The sequence below is a fragment of the Telopea speciosissima genome, chromosome 7 (genome assembly GCF_018873765.1).
Source record: "Telopea speciosissima isolate NSW1024214 ecotype Mountain lineage chromosome 7, Tspe_v1, whole genome shotgun sequence".
In the NCBI taxonomy this organism is placed as follows: domain Eukaryota; kingdom Viridiplantae; phylum Streptophyta; class Magnoliopsida; order Proteales; family Proteaceae; genus Telopea; species Telopea speciosissima.
The window spans coordinates 15073265-15093307 of record NC_057922.1 but is presented as its reverse complement, the minus strand read 5'-3'; the positions used below and the strand labels follow the sequence as shown (position 1 = coordinate 15093307).

The window sequence follows — 20043 nt, the reverse complement described above, 5'->3', positions numbered from 1 at the left end:
GGGTAGAGGGCATGGTAGGGGCGGTGGCGGAGCGGCGGACTGTTGGTTGTTGGAACAAAGAACACAGGCTGAGAGGCGAGGTTACAGGGGTAGGAGTGTCAAACGGTTGATTCGGTCTGGTTTTGGTTGGGATAATCGGCTTTGGATAGGGAATAACCAGAAACATGGGCGTGCGATTCAGGGGGCAGGGTGGTCATTTCACACATCCCCACGTGTCTGGACTCTGGACGCAGCCTGCACTCCGACACAGAAAACATTCTCCCTCGTATTTCCCATCTTGCCATCTTTCTAAAAGCCCCAACCCTCGCTTCTCCATCTCCGACGGGCGACTCTCTCACTGTCAGTCGATGTCTCTGTTTCTTCCAATCTTTGTCTCCTGCGACTCCTTGTCTACCCGTCTTCTTGTTGGACGAAGGACGGAAGGAGCCAACACAGCCAAGGTGGCAAGCAAAGGCGGCAAGACTAGAATGGCGAAAGGCGACTCTCTTTTTCAGTCTCTCTGTGGTTCTGTCTCTCTCCAACTCTCAAACTATCAAAGATTTCCAGCCCTTCAAAGGTGACTGAATCTATTGAAGATTATGTTAAGGTTGTTCCTTCTCTCTTTTAAATATTCCATTAGGGATTTCGGTTAGGTTGAATGATGTCCTATCAAAAGTTGAACAATGATGATTGGAACAAGATTTGCTTTGATTTCAAAATTTAGGCTTTCTTCTGATTTGTCTATTGTGATTGACCTTGCTCTTGGTATGCAATTTCTTACCACTAATTGTGAACTAACAATGGGCTAGGGATTTTTTGTGTGCATTTGATTGTAGTTGGAAGGGAGAGTTGGACGAGCTACCAGGGAATGTTCCTATTCAAGTTCTTAGATCACTGAAACAGGTCTGAAATTCCAATTCCCTGTTCTAGTTTTACATCCTTCACATTAAATTCGATACCCTGTTTTTTTGAACACATATTCATAATCTACTACCTTAAGGTCTGTTTTCTCACTCCATTGTTGTTATGTTACTCGAGTATTGTGCCCATAACTTGTTGATGTTAGTACTTTCTTGCACACAATCTGTTTATAAGACATCACTTAATCCAGGTACACCTTTATTTGATAATTGTCAATATATACATAGTCCTTTCTAGCGACATTCTTAACCATTCCTCCTCTCATGTTGTTTGATCTAGGAACCTGCATGATGAACATGGTGTTCATTGAGTTGGCTAGTTCTTGAGATCTTCTAATTAAAGATTGCAGATACCATAAACTTCTCAAGACTGCCAACAACCATTTCACCACAACTTGCGAATCCCCTTGAATTACCAGGGGATCAGCTGACACATAGTTTTGGCTATAATTTGTATATCCATTCGACCCATTGACAAAATCTTGTCTGGTACCCCCTGATTACTGCATTTTGGTCATTAATGCGTAGAAAATGACCACATTACTCAAAACAATATCTTGAAAATGAGAATTTTTGTCATTAACATGGTACAGCAACTAAAAGAATTATAAAAATGAATGAGAAGTAGACTTTTGTTTGGAGTGCTTGTAGTACTAAAATTGTGATTTTAGGGGTACTTGTGTTGCAACTTCCAGTAAATAAAATACATTGACAAGGGGTTAAATCTATAGGTTTATTTTCCTATGGTTACTGGATATTGGCTTCCTTGGTATGAATCTGTCTAGATACTTCTTTTCTGTCGCTTATTTATAAGTATCACTTTATGTACCAAAATGTTTGTAATTGTTGCACATTCCACATTGTTTTGGGATACCTGATATTTGTGTCCAATATTACTAAATTTTTTCATGTCTAAGTTTTACTGGGCTGATGGTGGTTCTTGCTACCAGATGTTTTCTTCATTTGGCTTGTCTTTCCGTGGAAGTGCACTAATTTTTGGTTTTTTTGTCCTGCATTTGGTCCTAAAACAGATCATCTGGCATTGGCAGCAGAATAAAATTGTCACCGGGAATGATCATTCTGTAGATTTTGCCTCATTCATACGGTTATTGGGTAGAAAAGAAATGCCTGGTATAGCTCAGCTAATCTTTGTTGAGATGAAATCTGAAGGTTTTCAACCTGGCCTTGCTATCCTATCAGCTCTGATGCTGTGCTATGCAGAGAATGGCCTTTTCTCCCATTCCAAGTCTGTATGGGAAGAAATAATAGCTAGCTCATTTGTTCCTAATATTGAGGTAGTTTCAGAGCTAATGAATGCATATGGGAGGATGGGACATTTTAATGAAGTAACCAGAATTCTGCATGAAGTCACTTCAAGGGATTTTGACTTGTCTCCTGAAGTTTACTCAGTGGCTATCTCTTGTTTTGGAAAGGGAGGGCAGCTTGAAATGATGGAAGCAACCATGAAGGAGATGGTTAAAAGTGGTTTCAGTGTGGATTCTGCTACTGCAAATGCCTTCGTTAAGTATTATGCTGTATTCGGTTCTCTAACTGAGATGGAAATTGCCTATGGTCGCCTTAAAAGATCTAGAATTCTCATAGAAGAAGAAGCAATTAGGGCTGTGGCACTTGCCCATATAAAGGAAAAGAAATTTTACAGGTTAGGTGAGTTCTTAAGGGATGTTGGTCTTGGTAGGAGGAATGTGGGAAATCTTCTCTGGAACCTTCTTCTCCTATCCTATGCTGGTAAGTTTAAAATGAAAAGCCTGCAAAGAGAATTTTTAAAAATGGTGGAAGCAGGATTTTCTCCGGATCTTAATACATTTAATATTCGGTCTCTGGCTTTCTCCAGGATGTCATTATTTTGGGATCTACATGTAAGCCTTGAACATATGAAGCATGAGAAGGTCATTCCTGATCTTGTGACATATGGATGTGTGGTAGATGCATACCTAGACAGAAACCTTGGAAGGAACATGGATTTTGCTTTAAACAAAATGAATGTTAGTGATACGCCAATTGTTTCTACGGATCCTTTAGTGTTTGAAGTTTTTGGAAAAGGGTATTTTCATTCAAGCTCAGAAGCTTTCATAGAGTACAAGAAACAGAGGAATTGGACATACAGGAAGCTAATTGCAATGTATCTGAAGAAAGAGCATCGGAGGAACCAAATCTTTTGGAATTACTGAAAAACTAATAGCTTATCCCAGCAATTGTATATATTAATTGTATTTTCATTAACTGAATAATAAATTATTCAATGGTGCTATTTGTTGTCACCAATGTGGTGAAGTTTGAAATTGTGACCGACCTTTGATTCTCCTTTATTCCCAAAAGTTGTTTAAAGTAGGGGTAAAAAAGGGTTTGAAATCGTTTAGTTGAACAGCTTCGTTTGGTTTAAACCATGCGAACCGATGGTTTGATAACTGCTTACAAACCAGGAATCAAGAACCATTTAATAAAGCGACGGTTTGATAACTATTTACAAACCAGGAATCAAAAACCATTTAATAAACAGTTTTGGTTTAACTAAATAGAACCGTTTAATAAATCGTTCGGTTCAATTTTCTACCCTCAAACATGCTGAATCGATTCGAACCAAACTGTTTAACTGAAACACATTGTTTAAAAACCCTTAGTCCTAATAAGCCTATCTAGACCAGTGTTTTAACTTCTAAGTAGTGGTATCAAAGGTATCATATACGTATTGGTATTGTTGGAACTTGATACCAATACATCACTGATACAAATCGTCTGATAAGAGTTAAAAAATGATCTTTTGATCTCGAATTAAACTGATAAGTGATAAGGACCAGTTCAGCCTAATGTCACAAAATGAAGACAGAGAGTAGACTGCATTTTATTGGTGAGGCACAACCAACCAACTACACTAGCAGTTGTCTTCACAGCTCCATCTCCACTCGGCAAAGAAAAATTCTCTTTTATATGTAGAGTTTTCTAAATAAAAAGATTTGAAATTTCAATGCAAGGTAGCAGTGGAAGAGTAACCCATTCCCCTCCCAACCACCCATGAAAGATTTTAAATTCAGTATCGGGGGACAAATCGTTCCTTGTTGGAATTGGTCCCAAAAATCCTAGCATTGGCTACTTAGATCTGAAAACCCAGCGATCTGATTCCAAAAACCATAGACTCAGCTGCTTCAGAACGTCCAGAATCAGGATTGATAACGGTCAGTTCGACCAATTCGATTCAGATTTTTGAAAAGAAAAAAAAGGGACATTCAGAGATTTCTTGCAACCAGGGATGGTCGATACAGGTAAAAGTTGCAAATGCAGGTGTATTAGGGTGGCAGGTTGATGCTCATGGTTTTCAGAATTAAACCTAAAAGATACTTTCATTTGCTTGTGCATTGGTGGCTTTCTTCAGCATCCACGATCCCTCTCATTTGACATAAAAATCTTTAGTCTACGAGTCTGCACTGCTCCAGAAGCTCACCTACAGAACCTATGTCAACTTTTATAATTAGTTCAAACTGTATTATAGTGCGAGTCACTTTCAGCCACTCCAAGATACATCCTTGAGTGTTATATATAGGGGGACTTGATAGCAAGAAAATCATGCAAGAAGTCCTTTTGTTTTACCCCAACCTACAGCAATGAAATATAAAACCACAACACCTGATAAGGTTCCAAAGGTAGTCCCCCAGAACTGCTCAGGGACCCCATCAAAGAGGGAAATATGAATGTTCATTCCAAACACACCCACAACAGCAATCCCTGCATTGATAACTAAGTTTGCCGTAGTAAGCATCACTCCCATCTGCAGCAGTTGATTCTGTTTGTCATCCAACATGATGTTGACGTAGTCCTCAGTGTCGTCCACATACTCCCTCAACTTAGAACAAACAGATAATTCTTGTTATTTCAATAAATTTTGATGACTTGAGAGTTGAAAACAGCAAAATTGCATAAGAATTTTGATGATAACAATATTTCTAAAGCTATAGAATTTATAAGCGTAAGTTTTCATAACAAAATTTGCCAACCTACAAGCATTTTCATACAACTAAAGAATCAAACATGGACAGAAAGAGAAAAAAATACATACAGTGGATAGTTTGTGTAACGTGCCATCTATCTGAACGAAGTAAGCTTCTAATAGCATCTCCAATTCCTCGATTTTAGGCTTAATGGTGCTCAAGGTTTCACCACAGAATTCACTCTCTGTTTCTTCCTCCCTGGAAATCCGAAAGATATTATGTGAACGAGTTTAAATGACCAAGAGACAAAGAAATCATGGATGTGATCACAAAGAACCTCAACAATATGGAAGTGAATCTAAGGAAAGAGATTTTATATTGTCATCTTGTTCAGTGATCTTGCTTTTAACAGTTTGTCAACAAATGTAGTTATTGCAGTGAGGTCTTAGGGTGAGAGTGATATTCTGAACCTTGATGAACTTTGGCACGTAAGGTATGTTTTTTTAAAAGACATTCTTGGATTTTTCTTGTAGGCCCTCAACCTTTTGGCTCTCTCTCTCTCTCTCTCTCCATTTGTGTGTTTGTGTGTGTGTGTGTGTGTGTGAAGAGCAGTGAGGTGGCTAGGAGATGAAGCTACAATAATACAGTAGCTAGATTATGAGTAAACTCAAACTCTTCTAATTATTGTACTAAAGGAATCTTGTGAAGAACAGTGAGGAGGCTAGGAGATGCAACTACAATAATACATTAGGCTAGAGTTTGAGTCTAACTGAAACTCTTCTAATTATTGTTCTTAAGGAATCTGTTCACATACCCTTTCATACCCATTAGGAAAAATCTAGGAAGAAACATTTTCTCTCTCATGGAGAACAGGAGGTTAGCAAGTCCTAGCACCCAAAATGGTTTTATCTCCAGATTCTTAAAATTTGACCAAGTTAGGTTTGACCATGCTGTATCCTAGTTAAGTGTAAGTTATATCTGTTCATTATACAAGCACTTTTTAACTAATTACAAATTTAATATTTGCAGTCATTCCAGTCACAAGCATCCCAGAGTACAGCCCAACTTGTATCAATTACTGTTTGGATGGTTTTAATATCCTAACCTTGCAGGTAATGGACTTGAAGAAACTTCTTGAGATAAAAATCATTAATTTTTGTGCATCAGTTTTGGTTCTCAAATCATCAGGGGCACAATTAGGATTTCATAGGGTTAGAGAGTTGAAAAGGGTGAAAAACAAATTCAAGTTCAAATTTCAGTTGTTAATTTGGACAATACAAACTATCTAGACTGGGTACTATCTAGAGATTGTCCCTGAGAAGTAGAGGGAAACTAGGTTATATCAATGGAGAGATTAAAAAACCTCCTAGTTCTAGTGAGTCCTAGTTATCCAAAGCTGGAGGTGGAGAACTCCACTGTTATGGCATGGTTGATCTTCTCCATGCAGCCTGAAATAGGCTGACGTTTGATGCGTAAGGAAACAGCCGTAGAGATTTGGGATAGTGTTGCTCCAACATTTGACAGGTTTGGTGACTCTACTAAGGTCTACCATCTCCTATAGAAGATCATTAATATGAAAAAAGGAGGGATGTCCATCTCTGAATATTATAATAGTTGGATTTTAGTTTAAGGATGTAGGTAAGAGAAGAGGAGGAAGATGGTGGAGAGGAAGAGAAGAAGAAGAGAGCAAGAGAATGGAAGAGTAATATTTCGGTTGTAATGGTTGTGTGTGTGAGAGAGATCTCCACACATCTATATTACTTCAAAGTCATAAATGAAAGTATTACAACTCACTCCCTAGGGAGGTAAAAGGTAAAAAAGAAGAAAATACAGAATTACATAATAAGGTAACTAATAACAAGACTAGTACCAGAACTACCCTTATTACAACTCTATGCACATCTAACACTCCCCCTCAAGCTGGAGAATATATATCATGCATTCCCAGCTTGCTTAGGAGAGTACTAAATTGAGGAGAGGCGAGAGCCTTGGTGAAGATGTCTGCCACCTGATCACCGGTCTTCACAAAAGGAGTACAAATACAGCCAGAGTCTATCTTCTCTTTGATGAAGTGTCTATCAACCTCAATGTGCTTAGTTCGGTCATGTTGGACAGGATTGTGAGCAATACTGATGGCAGCCTTGTTGTCACAGTATAGTCTCATAGGCCCTTCAGTGCCAAATCCCAATTCTTAAACTAGTCTCTTCAACCAAATGAGCTCACACACTCCATGAGCCATAGCTCTAAATTCTACCTCTGCACTAGATCTGGCCACAACATATTGCTTTTTGCTTCTCCATGTAACTAAGTTACCTCCTACAAAGGTACAATAACCCAAGGTAGATCTCCTGTCTGTAATGGATCCAGCCCAATCGGCATCAGTAAAACCTTCTATTCTTAAGTGATTGTGTTTTGCATACAACAGTCCTTTCCCTGGAGAAGACTTCAAATATTTGAGAATGCAATACACTGCATCCAAGTAGCCACTCTTGGGGGCATGCATGAATTGGCTCACAACTCCCACTGCGTAAGAGATATCTGGGCGTGTCATAGAAAGATAGATAAGTTTCCCCACAAGCCTTTGGTATTTTCCCGCATCAACAAGAGAAGGACCACAATCTTCTCCTAGTTTGTGATTTTGTTCAATAGGAGAATTTGCCGGCTTGCATCCTAGCATCCCTGTCTCTGTCAACAAATCAAGAACAAATTTCTGCTGACATATGTTGATTCCTCTCTTGGTCCTTGATACCTCAATGCCTAAGAAGTACTTCAAGGGACCTAGATCTTTGATTTCAAACTATTGAGCCAAGTAGATTTTCAGTCTTTTAATCTCAGCCAGATCATCTCCAGTGACTACAATATCATCAACATACACTATGAGGGTTGTAATGGTACCATCTCCCCGCTTGATAAAGAGAGTGTGATCAGCTTGACTCTGGGATTACCCTTCCTTTAGAATAGCCTGTCGGAAGCGCTCAAACCATGCCTTTGGTGACTGTTTGAGACCATATAGAGCCTTTTTTAGGAGACACACTTTCCCTTCAGCTGAAGGCATTTTAAAGCCTGGTGGAGTTTGCATGTACACTTCCTCTTCCAAGTCCCCATGAAGGAAGGCATTCTTCACATCTAACTGATATAGTGGCCAATCTTTATTGGCAGCCAAGGATAATAGCACTCTTATAGAGTTGTGTTTAGCCACAGGAGCAAATGTCTCCTGATAGTCAATCCCATAAACTTGACTGTACCCCTTGGCTACTAACCTTGCTTTGTATCTCTCAACTATCCCATCTGACTTATACTTGATTGTGTAGACCCATCTGCATCCAACTAGGACACCTCCCCTAGGAAGGTTCACCAATTGCCAAGTACCATTCTTTTCAAGGGCCATCATCTCCTCGGACATGGCTCGTCTCCACTTTGGGTCAGACATAGCATCAACAACATTCCTGGGAATAGAAGCAGTAGAGAGAGCAGTAACAAAGGCAAGACCTGTAGGAGAAAGAGCATCATAGGAAACAAACTGGGCTATAGGATTAGTACAGGCTCTTTTCCCTTTTCTAACAGCAATGGGAAGGTCTAAGTTAGATGGAAGGGAAGGAATATCACTTGATTGAGGAGGCTCAGGATGTGGATCCGGATCCAAAGAGGACTCTTGGTAGGTCTTCTTTCTTTCATTATGCAAGCCTTCACCTCTCTTATAGGTAATATGGTAATCCTTCTCCTTACCAGTATCATTGTCAACATCCGGATCTGTATTCACATCTACACCCACAGCCCTGTGCTTACCAATATCAAGTATAAAGGGAGAGATAGGTAGGGAGGAATGAAGGAGATCAGCAGCCTGTTCACTACCACAATTCTCCCCCTGAAGAGGATGCTAAGAGGGTGCAAAGAAAGGGATAGACTCAAGGAAGGTCACATCTTTGGAGATGAAACACTTGCGAGAAGAGGGATGATAGCACTTGTAACCTTTGGTAGTAGAGGAGTACCCAAGAAAGAGACACTTGAGAGCTTTGGGATCAAGTTTAGTGCGATGTGATTTATTAACATGCACATAACAAACACATCCAAAGACTTTAGGAGGAAGAGAGAAAGCGGCTGTAGGAGATAGCATGTCGAGGAGATTTGTAGTCAAAAGTTTAGTAGGCATGCGATTGATGAGGAAGGAGGCCGTAAGAAGAGCCGCAGACCAAAAGGTCTTGGGGACATGCATGCCAAACAAGAGACTACCGGTGACCTCCAATAGATGGCGATTTTTCCTTTCAGCAACCCCATTCTGTTGGGGGGTGTCAACACACGCAAGCTGATGGATAATGCCATGATTAGTAAAGAAGGTTTGAAGGCCACCAAACATGTATTCTCCCCCTTTATCAGACCGAACAATTTTGATCCGAGTTTCAAACTGGGTAAGGATCATCTGATAAAAATGTTGAAATGCATCACAAACATCACTTTTATGTTTCAAAAGAACAGTCCATGTAGCACGGGAAAAATCATCAACAAATGACACGAAATAATGAAAGCCAAATAAAGAAGTAGTAGGGGAAGGTCCCCAAACATCAGTATGCACAATGTGAAAAGGAGCTGCAGTTCTATTACCATGATATGGATAAGAGGAACGACAATGTTTGGCTAACATACATGATTCACATTGAAAAACATGAGAAGAAGCAACAGAAGAAAATAAGTGAGGCAACTGTTTCCTCATTACAACAAAAGATGGGTGGCCAAGACGACGATGCCATAACATAACAGTCGCCACAGAACTACTATCATTACGGCCACACACATAAGACTGAGCTGTAGACACAAAAGGATAAAAAAGATAAAGGCCTTGCTCTTCACGTCCACTACCAATAATCCTCTTCGTCACCAAATCCTGAAAAAGACAGTGAGAAGGGAAAAAGGTGACGCAGCAATTTAAAGATTTTATCAAGTGACTCACAGATAAAAGATTAACTGTAAGGTTTGGCACATGAAGAACTGAAGTAAGAGAAATAGATGAAGTGACAGGAATGCTACCCTTACCAGATATGGAGGATAGGGAGCCATCAGCTATTCTAACCTTATCCTTACCAGAACAAATGGTATAGGAATCATAATTATGGGACATACCAGTCATATGGTCAGTGGCACCAGAGTCAATGACCTAAGACTGGGCTGCAGTAGAGGCTGAAGTAGAGACCTGTAAAGCGGAGGATGATGAGGAGCTAGCTACAGAAGGTGTAGAAGATGTGCTAAGCTGTGATATGACCCGGCGAACCTCTGTATCCATAAAGGCAGAGTCATCCTGTGTAGTATCTGCCTCAGTCATCATAGAGTGAGCTCAAGCTCCCCCTCTACGGCCACCATGACCATGTGTGCCAGGAGGACGGCCATGAAGAGACCAACACCTATCCTTGGTGTGGCCAGTTCTCTACAATGATCACATTTAAACCGGTCGCGACCAACTCCACTAGCACCCTCTTGTCTCTCTTGTATTGGCTACCTCTCGGTTAGGCCCTTGGCCTCTACCACCTCCACAAGTGTCTCGGGAAGAACTGGAGTTGAGGGCTGACCTCTCAATAGAAGATACAGAAGCTGGCTCCATAGCAACACGCCAAGTCTCCTCACTCTGTAAGTAACTACAGACCTCACTAAGAGATGGAAAGGGAGACCGGCCTAAGATTTGAAGCCTGATGGGCTCATAGTCAGGGTTCAGGCCACCAAATAAGGTAAAGACACGCTCTTTTTCAAGAGTCTGATATACCTTGGCCTCATCCTCTGGGTCCTTCAAGTGGAGATCCCTGTAGTAATCATATTCTTCCAAAAGGCTAAGGAAGGCATTGTAGTACTCAGAAATGGTCCTATCACCCTGCCTCATGGAGTTAATCTTTTGGTGAAGCTGGTAGACCTTGGCAGAGTCACCCACTCGATCAAAAGTTTGTGCAACACTGTCCCATATGGCCTTGGCAGTCTCCTTTCTTATAAACCTTCGCCCAATCTCAGGTGTCATAGAGAAGATCAGCCATGTCATGACTGTAGAATTGTCGGCCTCCCATTGGTCAAAACCAAGTGAACTAGGCTCTGGAGCCTTAATGGTACCTGTAATGTACCCAAGTTTTCGTTTGCTTCTTAGTAACAGCCTCACGGAGTGTGACCAATCCAAATAATTGGTCCCATCAAGTTTTACAAAGGAGATCTGTGTAGGCACACTCTCATAAACAACTGGAGGTGCAGTGGGGAGAGGCTGTGAGGTAGCCGAACCAAGTTCAGATGCAGATGTATCACCCATAGTGTATGGGAAAGAGCACTTGACCATAAACAGGTAACAACCAGCAAGGGGAGTGCACACTCAACCCAAAGAAATTATCCCAAAACACAAAAACAGAGCTGCCAGCTTAAAGACAAAGATTCCAGCACAACAAAGCTTCACTCCCACACTCTTCAAGAGATAAAACAGCTTAAACAAGCCCCAATATTTCAAATGCAGATATTCATCATCACTTCTCAATCAAACAAGAAGTCCAATACACCCTAAATGCAAGAACAAGGAAAATGCAGCATTATCGGGTTTACCTGGGCAGAGAAAAAAAAACACCACGAAACTGAGTAGAACTCAAAGAGGAGTCTCATCCATCAAAGGAGAACACGAAGACTATAACCAGGGTCCTTATACGATCCTAGTGGGCTGGTCCAACAGCCAAACCCATGCTAAAATGGATCTGATCCATGGATTCAACTCGCAATCGGCGGAAATCGGGAGAAGAGCGAGATCCACAAACGAGCTATGCTTGGGCAGTACCTTCATTCATCAAGGAGGCACACTTGGAGCATATAGAGGACCCTTATACGATTCTGTTGAGCTATTCCAAGCTCCAAAAACATGCCGAAAATGAGAGAAACATGGCCTTTACTCTTGAGCTGGCGGAAACCCTAACTGCTGCTTGGTTCACTTCAAAACAGCTTCAATGGAGCTCCAAAGTAGCTCAAGAATCATCCTCAATCACCTAAATAGGTTATAGAGAACCTACTTCATACCTCTTTTGTAAAGGATTTACATAGGAACCTCTTCTTTGAAATCCCTTGAGTTCTAGGGTCTCAAAGAGAGGGAAAAAATAAGGAAAATAGAGATGATACGACTCTCAAACCTTTGGCTCTGATACCAAGTTGGATTTTAGTTTAAGGATGTAGATAAGAGAAGAGCAGGAAGATGGTGGAGAGGAAGAGAAGAAGAAGAGAGCAAGAGAATGGAAGAGTAATATTTCAGTTGTAATGGTTGTGTGTGTGAGAGAGATCTCCACACATCTATATTACTTCAAAGTCATAAATGAAAGTATTACAACTCACTCCCTAGGGAGGTAAAAGGTAAAAAAGAAGAAAATACAGAATTACATAATAAGGTAACTAGTAACAAGACTAGTACCAGAACTACCCTTATTACAACTCTATACACATCTAACAATAATATGATGACTTGTCTCTGGGAGGAGTTTGATCACCATGGAGGCATTCAACTATGTAACCCAGAAGATGAAGCCAATATCATATTTTTTTAAAAAGAATGCATCCTGATTGTCCTTGGTGATTTGAATCCAAAATATGAACCTATTAAGGTTTAGATTATGGGTAGGATCCCTCTTCCTTCCCTGGATGGGGTTCGTGGATACTTGTTGGGTGAAGTGTTAAGAAAAGTGGCCATGGACACAACCTTCTCGGGAGAAAAATCAAAGTTTGAAAAAAATCTGCTCTACCCTCTGTTTCATCAAAGAATTGGCATGATGGAAGTCGAGGTAGAATTGGTGGTCGGGGAGATGATATGGACGAAAATTGTATGCATAAAGATTGATCAAAGCAACTAATATTAGAACAATGGTAATCTAAATCACTATTTCTGGGAGATGATCGAATTGAATTTTCTTTATAACATAAATAGATGACTTATAATCACCTTTCATCAAGTGAGTTAATTGAATCAATGTCTAATTCACCTCTGAAGGAGGTCGGATCCAATGGCTGACTAACAAGTTTTTCAGTCAAATACATCTCAGCCATATCATTGTCATCATCCAGTAGATGTTCAAGTTCATCTCTCACCTGAAAACACAAAGATGTTTGAAGAAATAAATAATTGAAGGAAAAATGTTCTTTCTTGGGAAGCGCCTCAACCAAATAAAAAATTACAATAAGTCAAGTGAAGCAGAATTTATAGACCCCCCCCCCGAATGCTTATTGATTTAGCAGATGATCAATTTAGGGGCAGAAAGATAACAGTTTTAGGTCAATTAACATGGTCATAATATGTGAAAATTAATGGCTCCAATGTTTTACCAACGTCTCAGCTTGATTGAAGAAAGATTGTCAGCTTCCATGTAACTAGGACAGAGAGCAATCTTTTTCACTTTCTACTTTTCTCTTCCTCATATATATTATATACAACAACAACATCTCAGCCTTATCACAATTAAATGGATTTTAGAGCAAAACTAGGTCTGGCAACATATTTTGCATTTGGGGTATAAAACATGGAGAAAATTTTTCTGCTCTGCCAACCAGATGTGGTTGGGAGTAATTGATGGCAAAATACTCCCACCCCCCTTGACGGAAATATACTCCCCCCCCTATTGGACAAAGTGTCCGAAATACCCACCCAACCCCAACCGGTGATTTGTTGCTCCACCAAGCATAGTATCCCTTCCCATAAAATGTTGTACAAGAAATTCTAACTATGCCCCCTTCTATGACCATTATAGCTCTGAATCAAATTGTTGGAACATCTTTTCTGGTTGAGATAAGATCCATCTGATTATTCATGTTTCTAATCCAACACTGATTCATTAAGCCACTACTTTAATTACTTGAGATTACTATATAGGATACCTCCTTGAAATGACTTCATCATTGGAGAAAGTTCACCTGAGAAACACTTTCTTCACAAGTACTCGCATAGTATGTTGTACTGTTTCTAAAGAGGTTGTTGATTTGTATGCTTTTGGCTTATGTATACACTTTGGATCAACCATTCAAAGTGGTCTGACCTGAGAGAACAATCTTTTGTTTCGAGCATCTTCAGCTTTCAATGGTTGATCTTGATGATCCACTTTTTCAATAGTTTTGTTAATTAAGTTTCAGAACTTAGTCCATGAAAAGAATCAGATATAATTCTTAAATTGTTGATAAATCCCTTTTTCACTGAAAAATGGTTTCGTAGAACTCTTCAAGCTACCATCATTATTCCCATTTTCTGCAAAATGTACCAATGGCACTAGATGCAATGAGTGAAGTTGTGAAAGATGGAGATGTAAGTAATGTCGTCCTATATAGGCAAGGCCGAATAGGAGCCAGGTAAGATCAGAGTTCTGAAACTGTTTGCTAATTAGGCAGATTTGGGGCTGTTTAGGGTAAAACTAGGGTTAGGTTTAGGAATTTGGGTAAGGATTGTATATGGTTTTAGTATGCAGGTTTAGGGGATTATTATGGTATAAAGAAAATAGGATTTGGATAGGTTTAGAAATTCTGCAAACCTAGGGTTAGGGTTTGGGTTTTGGTTTTAGGTTCTAGGCTGTAAACTAGGGTTTGGAGTGGGGTTTTGAGGCTGGGTTTCTGGTCGAGTGTAGCTGGCAGTGGGGGAATGGTTCGATCAGAATTTAGAGGTGTTCTGATGGTTAAATAGGTCTGGACAGAATTTAGAATATTTTTAGGGTTTTTGGGTTTTGTGGGAAATGAGGGGAATTAGGGTTTAGATGGTCAGATTGGGTTCAAAGTGAGATCGAGTGTAGGAGGGAGAGGGAGAGATGTCTGCTGAAAGTTTGGGACATATCTGATGGCTGGAAGGTGGTTGCTTGAATTTCAAGCTATGGATCGAATGAGGGGAAGTTGCAGGTTTAATGGAGGCTAGGGTTTGATGGATGGAGGGGGGTTTGGATGTGGTCTAATGAAGGGAATGCTGGACAGATTGTGAAGGCTGGGGTTGGAGGATTAGAAGAAGAAAGTAATTGCAGAATTAAATAAACTACTTACTTGAATAACACTGATCTCCAACAATAGCACGTTGAAGAAGAGCTACGAGAGGACCTCCCGATCTACAAGATGCAAGGAGTCACTGGGGATTCCAGTCCTTCAATCCTTCATATGACTCACAAGGGGGGAGTCTTGATACGACTCACAAGACTGAATCTCATAGGAGAGAATAGTAGCAACAAAGGCAGCAAGCATAAAGCTGAGTTTTATTAATCAAATTCGTATTCAATGCTGGCTTCCCTTACAAACTTATATAGAAGACTCAAAAATAGACTTAAATACTAAAAAGGAAAGGCCTAACCCAATCCTTGACCTATTAGCTAACTTAAACTGACTAGGAAACTGAAATGGACTCAAAATAGAGTCTTAATCCAGCCTAACTAAACAACTAAAAGAAAAACTAATAAAGTCACTTAAATTGAACCATTGGTTGAACCGGTTCATTTAAAACACCAAATAAAAAGCTAAGTATGAAAATAAAACTAAGTATGGGAGCTAATCCCGTATGCAACCTATTTGCCCATATTTTAGGCCCATAAAAGTGGCCTATTACATTAAAAACCCATGGGATCAAAGGCCCAACATGTATATAACCCAACCCTAGACTTATTCCCAATGAAACAAGCCCTATTTGGTGATGAATCTGCATCAATAAGGAATGATAATACCTTAATGCTTCCTTCCCTTGCCACTAAAAAAAATAAATACATGGAATAAAGCATTCAAATAAATATTACCAATCAAGAGATACATAAGATAAGTTAATTTATCATAACTCCCAAAATTCAAGAAGATGAATCTAAAATATAGTTCAGCCAAGTATTCGTGGCATTAACCATTTCCAAGTAATAGTGGAAGATGCCAAGCAAAGGATTTCCGTTTACCTTTTGCACCCGACCGGATATTGCTACTAAACGACTCTTTATTTGCCTGGCACGTTCTAGAGTGAGCGTGCTAATTTTAGAGGTAAGTTCATCCAAAGCTGGATATGCTTCTTGCTCCAAAGTGGAAGTCTGTTATAAATTAAGTACCAAGCAGTTTGATCAAAAATGACTGGATGAAATTAAAAGAAAAACTATTAGAAATAGAAATGTTACAATGGTAAATTCTTCACAATTAGAAGTTGTAGAACACTTTGGTAGAGGTATGCTTCATCCTATGGAAGTATAAGGGGTGGCAGGACCTCCAGCAATCATTTGAAACCATTTTATACAGTACGAAAGTTAAGGAACTGCATATAGGAATAATCTTCCACAGATATTTAATCTTGCTGGAACAACTGTTTAGCAACCAGAAATTTCTTTATAGCATAGTGGGATCCTTCTCTAAAAAATATATTTTCTTATAACACCTTTTATCAAGAGGAAACAAAATCGATAATCATTAGGCATAAATTTAACAAATGTAATGTAAGATTTATCATATAAATTGAATTTTAGAAAAGCCATGTGAAAAACAGTGTTATATTTCAGCCACCAAAGTAGAGCTTACAGTAACTGCTGCATGGTCTTGTGTGAAGTTATACAGAGGGTTTGACAGCATTGAATATTAGTGGTTGAGAAAATCTTTTCAATCTGTACAAGATATAAAATTAAGTCTAGAGTCTAAACTCATGTACATAATCTATGGATATGAAAAATAAATCTGAGTTAAGAAATTCCTTTTACTAAACAGAGGTTACAGGACAGTCTCCACACCAAAAAGACTAAGGTGGAAATTTCTTCATGTCCTACATAATAGAACTTTGAAAAGATTCGCTTGAGATTTCACCACGGCTTTCGATCCTACATGTTTAGAACACTGACTGCTCTGATCTTTGTATCTTATCATATTCTAATAAATCTGTACCTTTCATAACGGGTCTTTTAGTGGCTTCATAACGGGTCTTTTAGTGGCCATTGTACTTTGCACAATGAATGCCTGATGTTGAGCCATAGAGGAATAATGCGGTCAATTTGAACTGTTGCATAGATAGTGTTCTCCCCTTGATTTGCCACCTTCCCTTCTTATAATAACAACAATACAAGTAGTACTCAATTCATATCATTGCTATCATTGTAGGAGTAGGATAAAAGGGGGGGGGGGGGAATTGTTATTCGATTCATATCATTGTCATCATTGTCATACTCAATGAACTGAAACCTAAGATTCACATATACCTATTAGGATAAAATACATAAGATGGATTTAAATCTTACAAATTCCTAGCCATCTTCAAGTTGCCCGCAAAGCCTTCTCAGCAATTACAGTGCTGTCAGGATCATAACTTTTGTCAAATTTGAAGTCCTTAATGCTTTGCTAAGTACTCTGAAAATTGATCAGTATCATTTTTGGCCTTTGCCTTAACTTTTCAGAGCCTTCCACTTGCATGGCATCTCTCTTTCTCACGATTAAAGTCATTTATATCTGTCGCACACAATCTCCATGGACTGACCTTGATCATGTCACCTATTCATTTACAGTTTTGTCCTTTCTAGACTTTTTACTCATACCCACATCTCAACATCTTCATGTCTACTGGACTCATTTTATGTATGTGCTGTTTCTTGATTATGCAGCATCCTGCTGCAGAAATCCTGCATGGTTTTAAGGCAGTTACATGTTTTTCTTATTCAATATAGGTAATATATGTAGGCCATAAAAGCTCTCTAGAGGAATATTCCTCAACTCCCCCTAATTCTACAGGCAGATCCTCTTCAATTTTTTTCCTCCCTTAAGAATAATTTGACTAAGACGTTGAATTATATATTGGGATTTGGGTTATCACTCGGCCATCAATCCTACATCCTACTTTACGAAAATTGTACTCCATTTTTTAGTAGTTATTATCTATTGTGTCTCAATGATCCAAAGCATCCCTCCATATTTTTGTCATCCCACATCAGGAAAAAGATAAAATTGCACATCGACTGTCCCTTAAAGGAACCTTGTTATAGAGAGAGAGATTAAATGGCAAAAGACACATACCTCATAATCAAGACATCTGCAAGCAGATTCTAGACAAGCTTCAAGTGCTCTAAACTCAAATGGCAACATCATGGTACCCACAGCTCCATGATGAGCATGAAATGCGGGTAAGCCTTGTGATTCATTGGCTGTTACCTCCATGTCATTATCAGAGCTCTCAGTTGCCTTTGAACAGAAAAAAAATCCAATAATCAACAAAACTTTACATGTCCAGAAAGAACGCAGCCCATCTATGCCAATCATCAAGAATCTAAGCAAAATGCTTATTCAGCAGTGAGAACAGATTTTGCTCATCTGTGGAATAAAAGATATTTGACATATATATTGTTCTAAGATGCAGATGTCCTTGCTAATAGCTTGCATGTAGTGATCAAAAGAAGATAATTGAAACTCAACCTCGATAATATATTCAGTAGTCCATGCACATAGAGTGGGTCATCATTGTTGGATGTAGGATCACAAGGGAAGCATTTAAAATGGTGAGGATGGTTATCCCTGATAGGATTTTGTAGTTTCCCTAAAATGGAAAGATTCTTTCTCAGGATTTTGGAAATATATTGAAAATGGTTGATTGGGAACTAAATACCTGTGCTGGTAGGATCTCCATTAAAAAATGGCATGAGGGAAATATTACTTGTACAGAAGAAGAGGGATAAGAGAGAGAGAGAGAGTTAAATATTATAACCTGCATTGAAATTAAAGTTCAGCTTTCAGGTGTCAGTAGCAAAAGAAAGATACAGCTAAAAGAGAATAAATTGAAAGCCTCTTTTGTGAAGTTGAAGCTATAATGATATGGGAATAAATTGAAAGCCTCTTTTGTGAAGTTGAAGCTATAATAATATGGGAATAAATTGAAAGCCTCTTTTGTGAAGTTGAAGCTATATTCAGGTTTTAAACACCTGAATATGAAGTTGAAGCTATAATTCAATCAAGTAAACTGATATAGGGCAATATCTTCCGTTTAAGCATCTATCTTTTGACTCTAATGACAAAAATAAAAATATAATGATTATTAATCATTCTAAGTTTTATTATTTTGGAGCAACCACCATCAATCTGAAAGAGAGAAAGAGCATAATCATGGAAAGAAACTAGAACTACAGACAACTATTACCCTCTTGGGAGCCACATTGGAAACACGGTTCTGAAGATCTTGAACAAATGGGGCAACAGCTGGATCCTTGGAATTAAGCACGAAAACCTCAGTTGCGGTGATTATTGCCTTGATGTGCTCCAAATTGATGACAATTGCTCTTTCCCTTCCAAAAATCGACGAGGGATACGAAAGTATGGGATCAAGAACCCTAAGATCACGCGCAGGGAGCCCTGTCCTTCTCATGATTGAATGCTTTTCAATGTCTTCGAGATGCGATTGGCCGGATTCGGATACAACGAGCCATGTTCTAATTCCAATGCCCTTTCGTCTTGTTTGCGGCGGAACGACCGGCGTCTGGTTTAATTCTTCATCGGATGAGGATTTTGTAGCCCTCATCTGGTCTACCTGCAAATTTCTTCTTCAAATACTCTGGTTCAGTTAGGGGGCTTTGATGATCCAGCGAATAACGATAAGTATTTATGCAAATCTGATTTCAGATTATGTTTTCTGAAATAAAACCCTATAAATCTGTAGTTCGATCCGTCTAGAAAATAAAAATCGCCAGAAAAGAAGAAATCTTATTGTGTAAGGAAACGAAACTGTTAAGGATCCCGCCAAACTAGGAGGCGTTAATTGTAGTGGGCGAATATAAAGGGCGGGAGCTTTTTAACAGTTTTTTGCCATTTTTTGGAAATACTAAACATAACGGAACTTTTCGACTTGGGCCTTTGGGTGTCATTGGACTCATGGCTCCTTCAATCTTACAAAACTTGAGGATTTGTAGTCTGTGGGCTTGGGCCTATTTACCCACTGGCGGATGGGCTCCTCGGCGATCTGCCATTATTGAATTTTGATCGGCAATTTTTAATTTTGAATTGAACTCGTCCACCAACCATTGGATCGGCATAGAATCCACGTGGAGGTTTGAGAGTTGAGCGCAGCACGATGTTCGCTCAACCCCAGGTTGTAGATGAGCTCGATCCTTAGTGTTGTTGATGATTGATACTGTTGAAATTGATACATATTGGATGCATATCCACTGATATAGTCAAAAAAATGTTTATTTTTTTTGGCAAACAATTGACTTTTTTGTTCTGAAATCGGGCTGATATAGATCGATACTGCCGATCCGCATTGGTAT

General features: G+C 39.2%; 2 protein-coding genes across 3 annotated transcripts; one reads left to right on the top strand and one right to left on the bottom strand.

Annotated features, from left to right (window-relative positions):
• Nucleotides 1-313: 313 nt before the first annotated feature.
• Nucleotides 314-3160, top strand: LOC122667958 (pentatricopeptide repeat-containing protein At3g42630). Of its 2 annotated transcripts, none has more exons than XM_043864455.1 (3): nucleotides 314-556; nucleotides 816-882; nucleotides 1931-3160. In XM_043864455.1, the coding sequence occupies exons 1-3, from the start codon at nucleotides 348-350 to the stop codon at nucleotides 3086-3088; spliced, it is 1434 nt and encodes a 477-aa protein (XP_043720390.1). In that variant the 5' UTR covers nucleotides 314-347; the 3' UTR covers nucleotides 3089-3160. The 2 variants fall into 2 exon arrangements, with proteins under 2 accessions (XP_043720390.1, XP_043720391.1); XM_043864456.1 differs by having other exon boundaries at nucleotides 419-586.
• Nucleotides 3161-4352: 1192 nt separating this feature from the next.
• Nucleotides 4353-19445, bottom strand: LOC122667959 (magnesium transporter MRS2-F-like). Its single transcript, XM_043864457.1, has 6 exons — nucleotides 18921-19445; nucleotides 17807-17971; nucleotides 15724-15852; nucleotides 12771-12916; nucleotides 4969-5098; nucleotides 4353-4755 (listed from the first exon to the last, which is right to left on the bottom strand). The coding sequence occupies exons 1-6, from the start codon at nucleotides 19296-19298 to the stop codon at nucleotides 4477-4479; spliced, it is 1227 nt and encodes a 408-aa protein (XP_043720392.1). The 5' UTR covers nucleotides 19299-19445; the 3' UTR covers nucleotides 4353-4476.
• Between the last annotated feature and the right edge of the window lie 598 nt (nucleotides 19446-20043).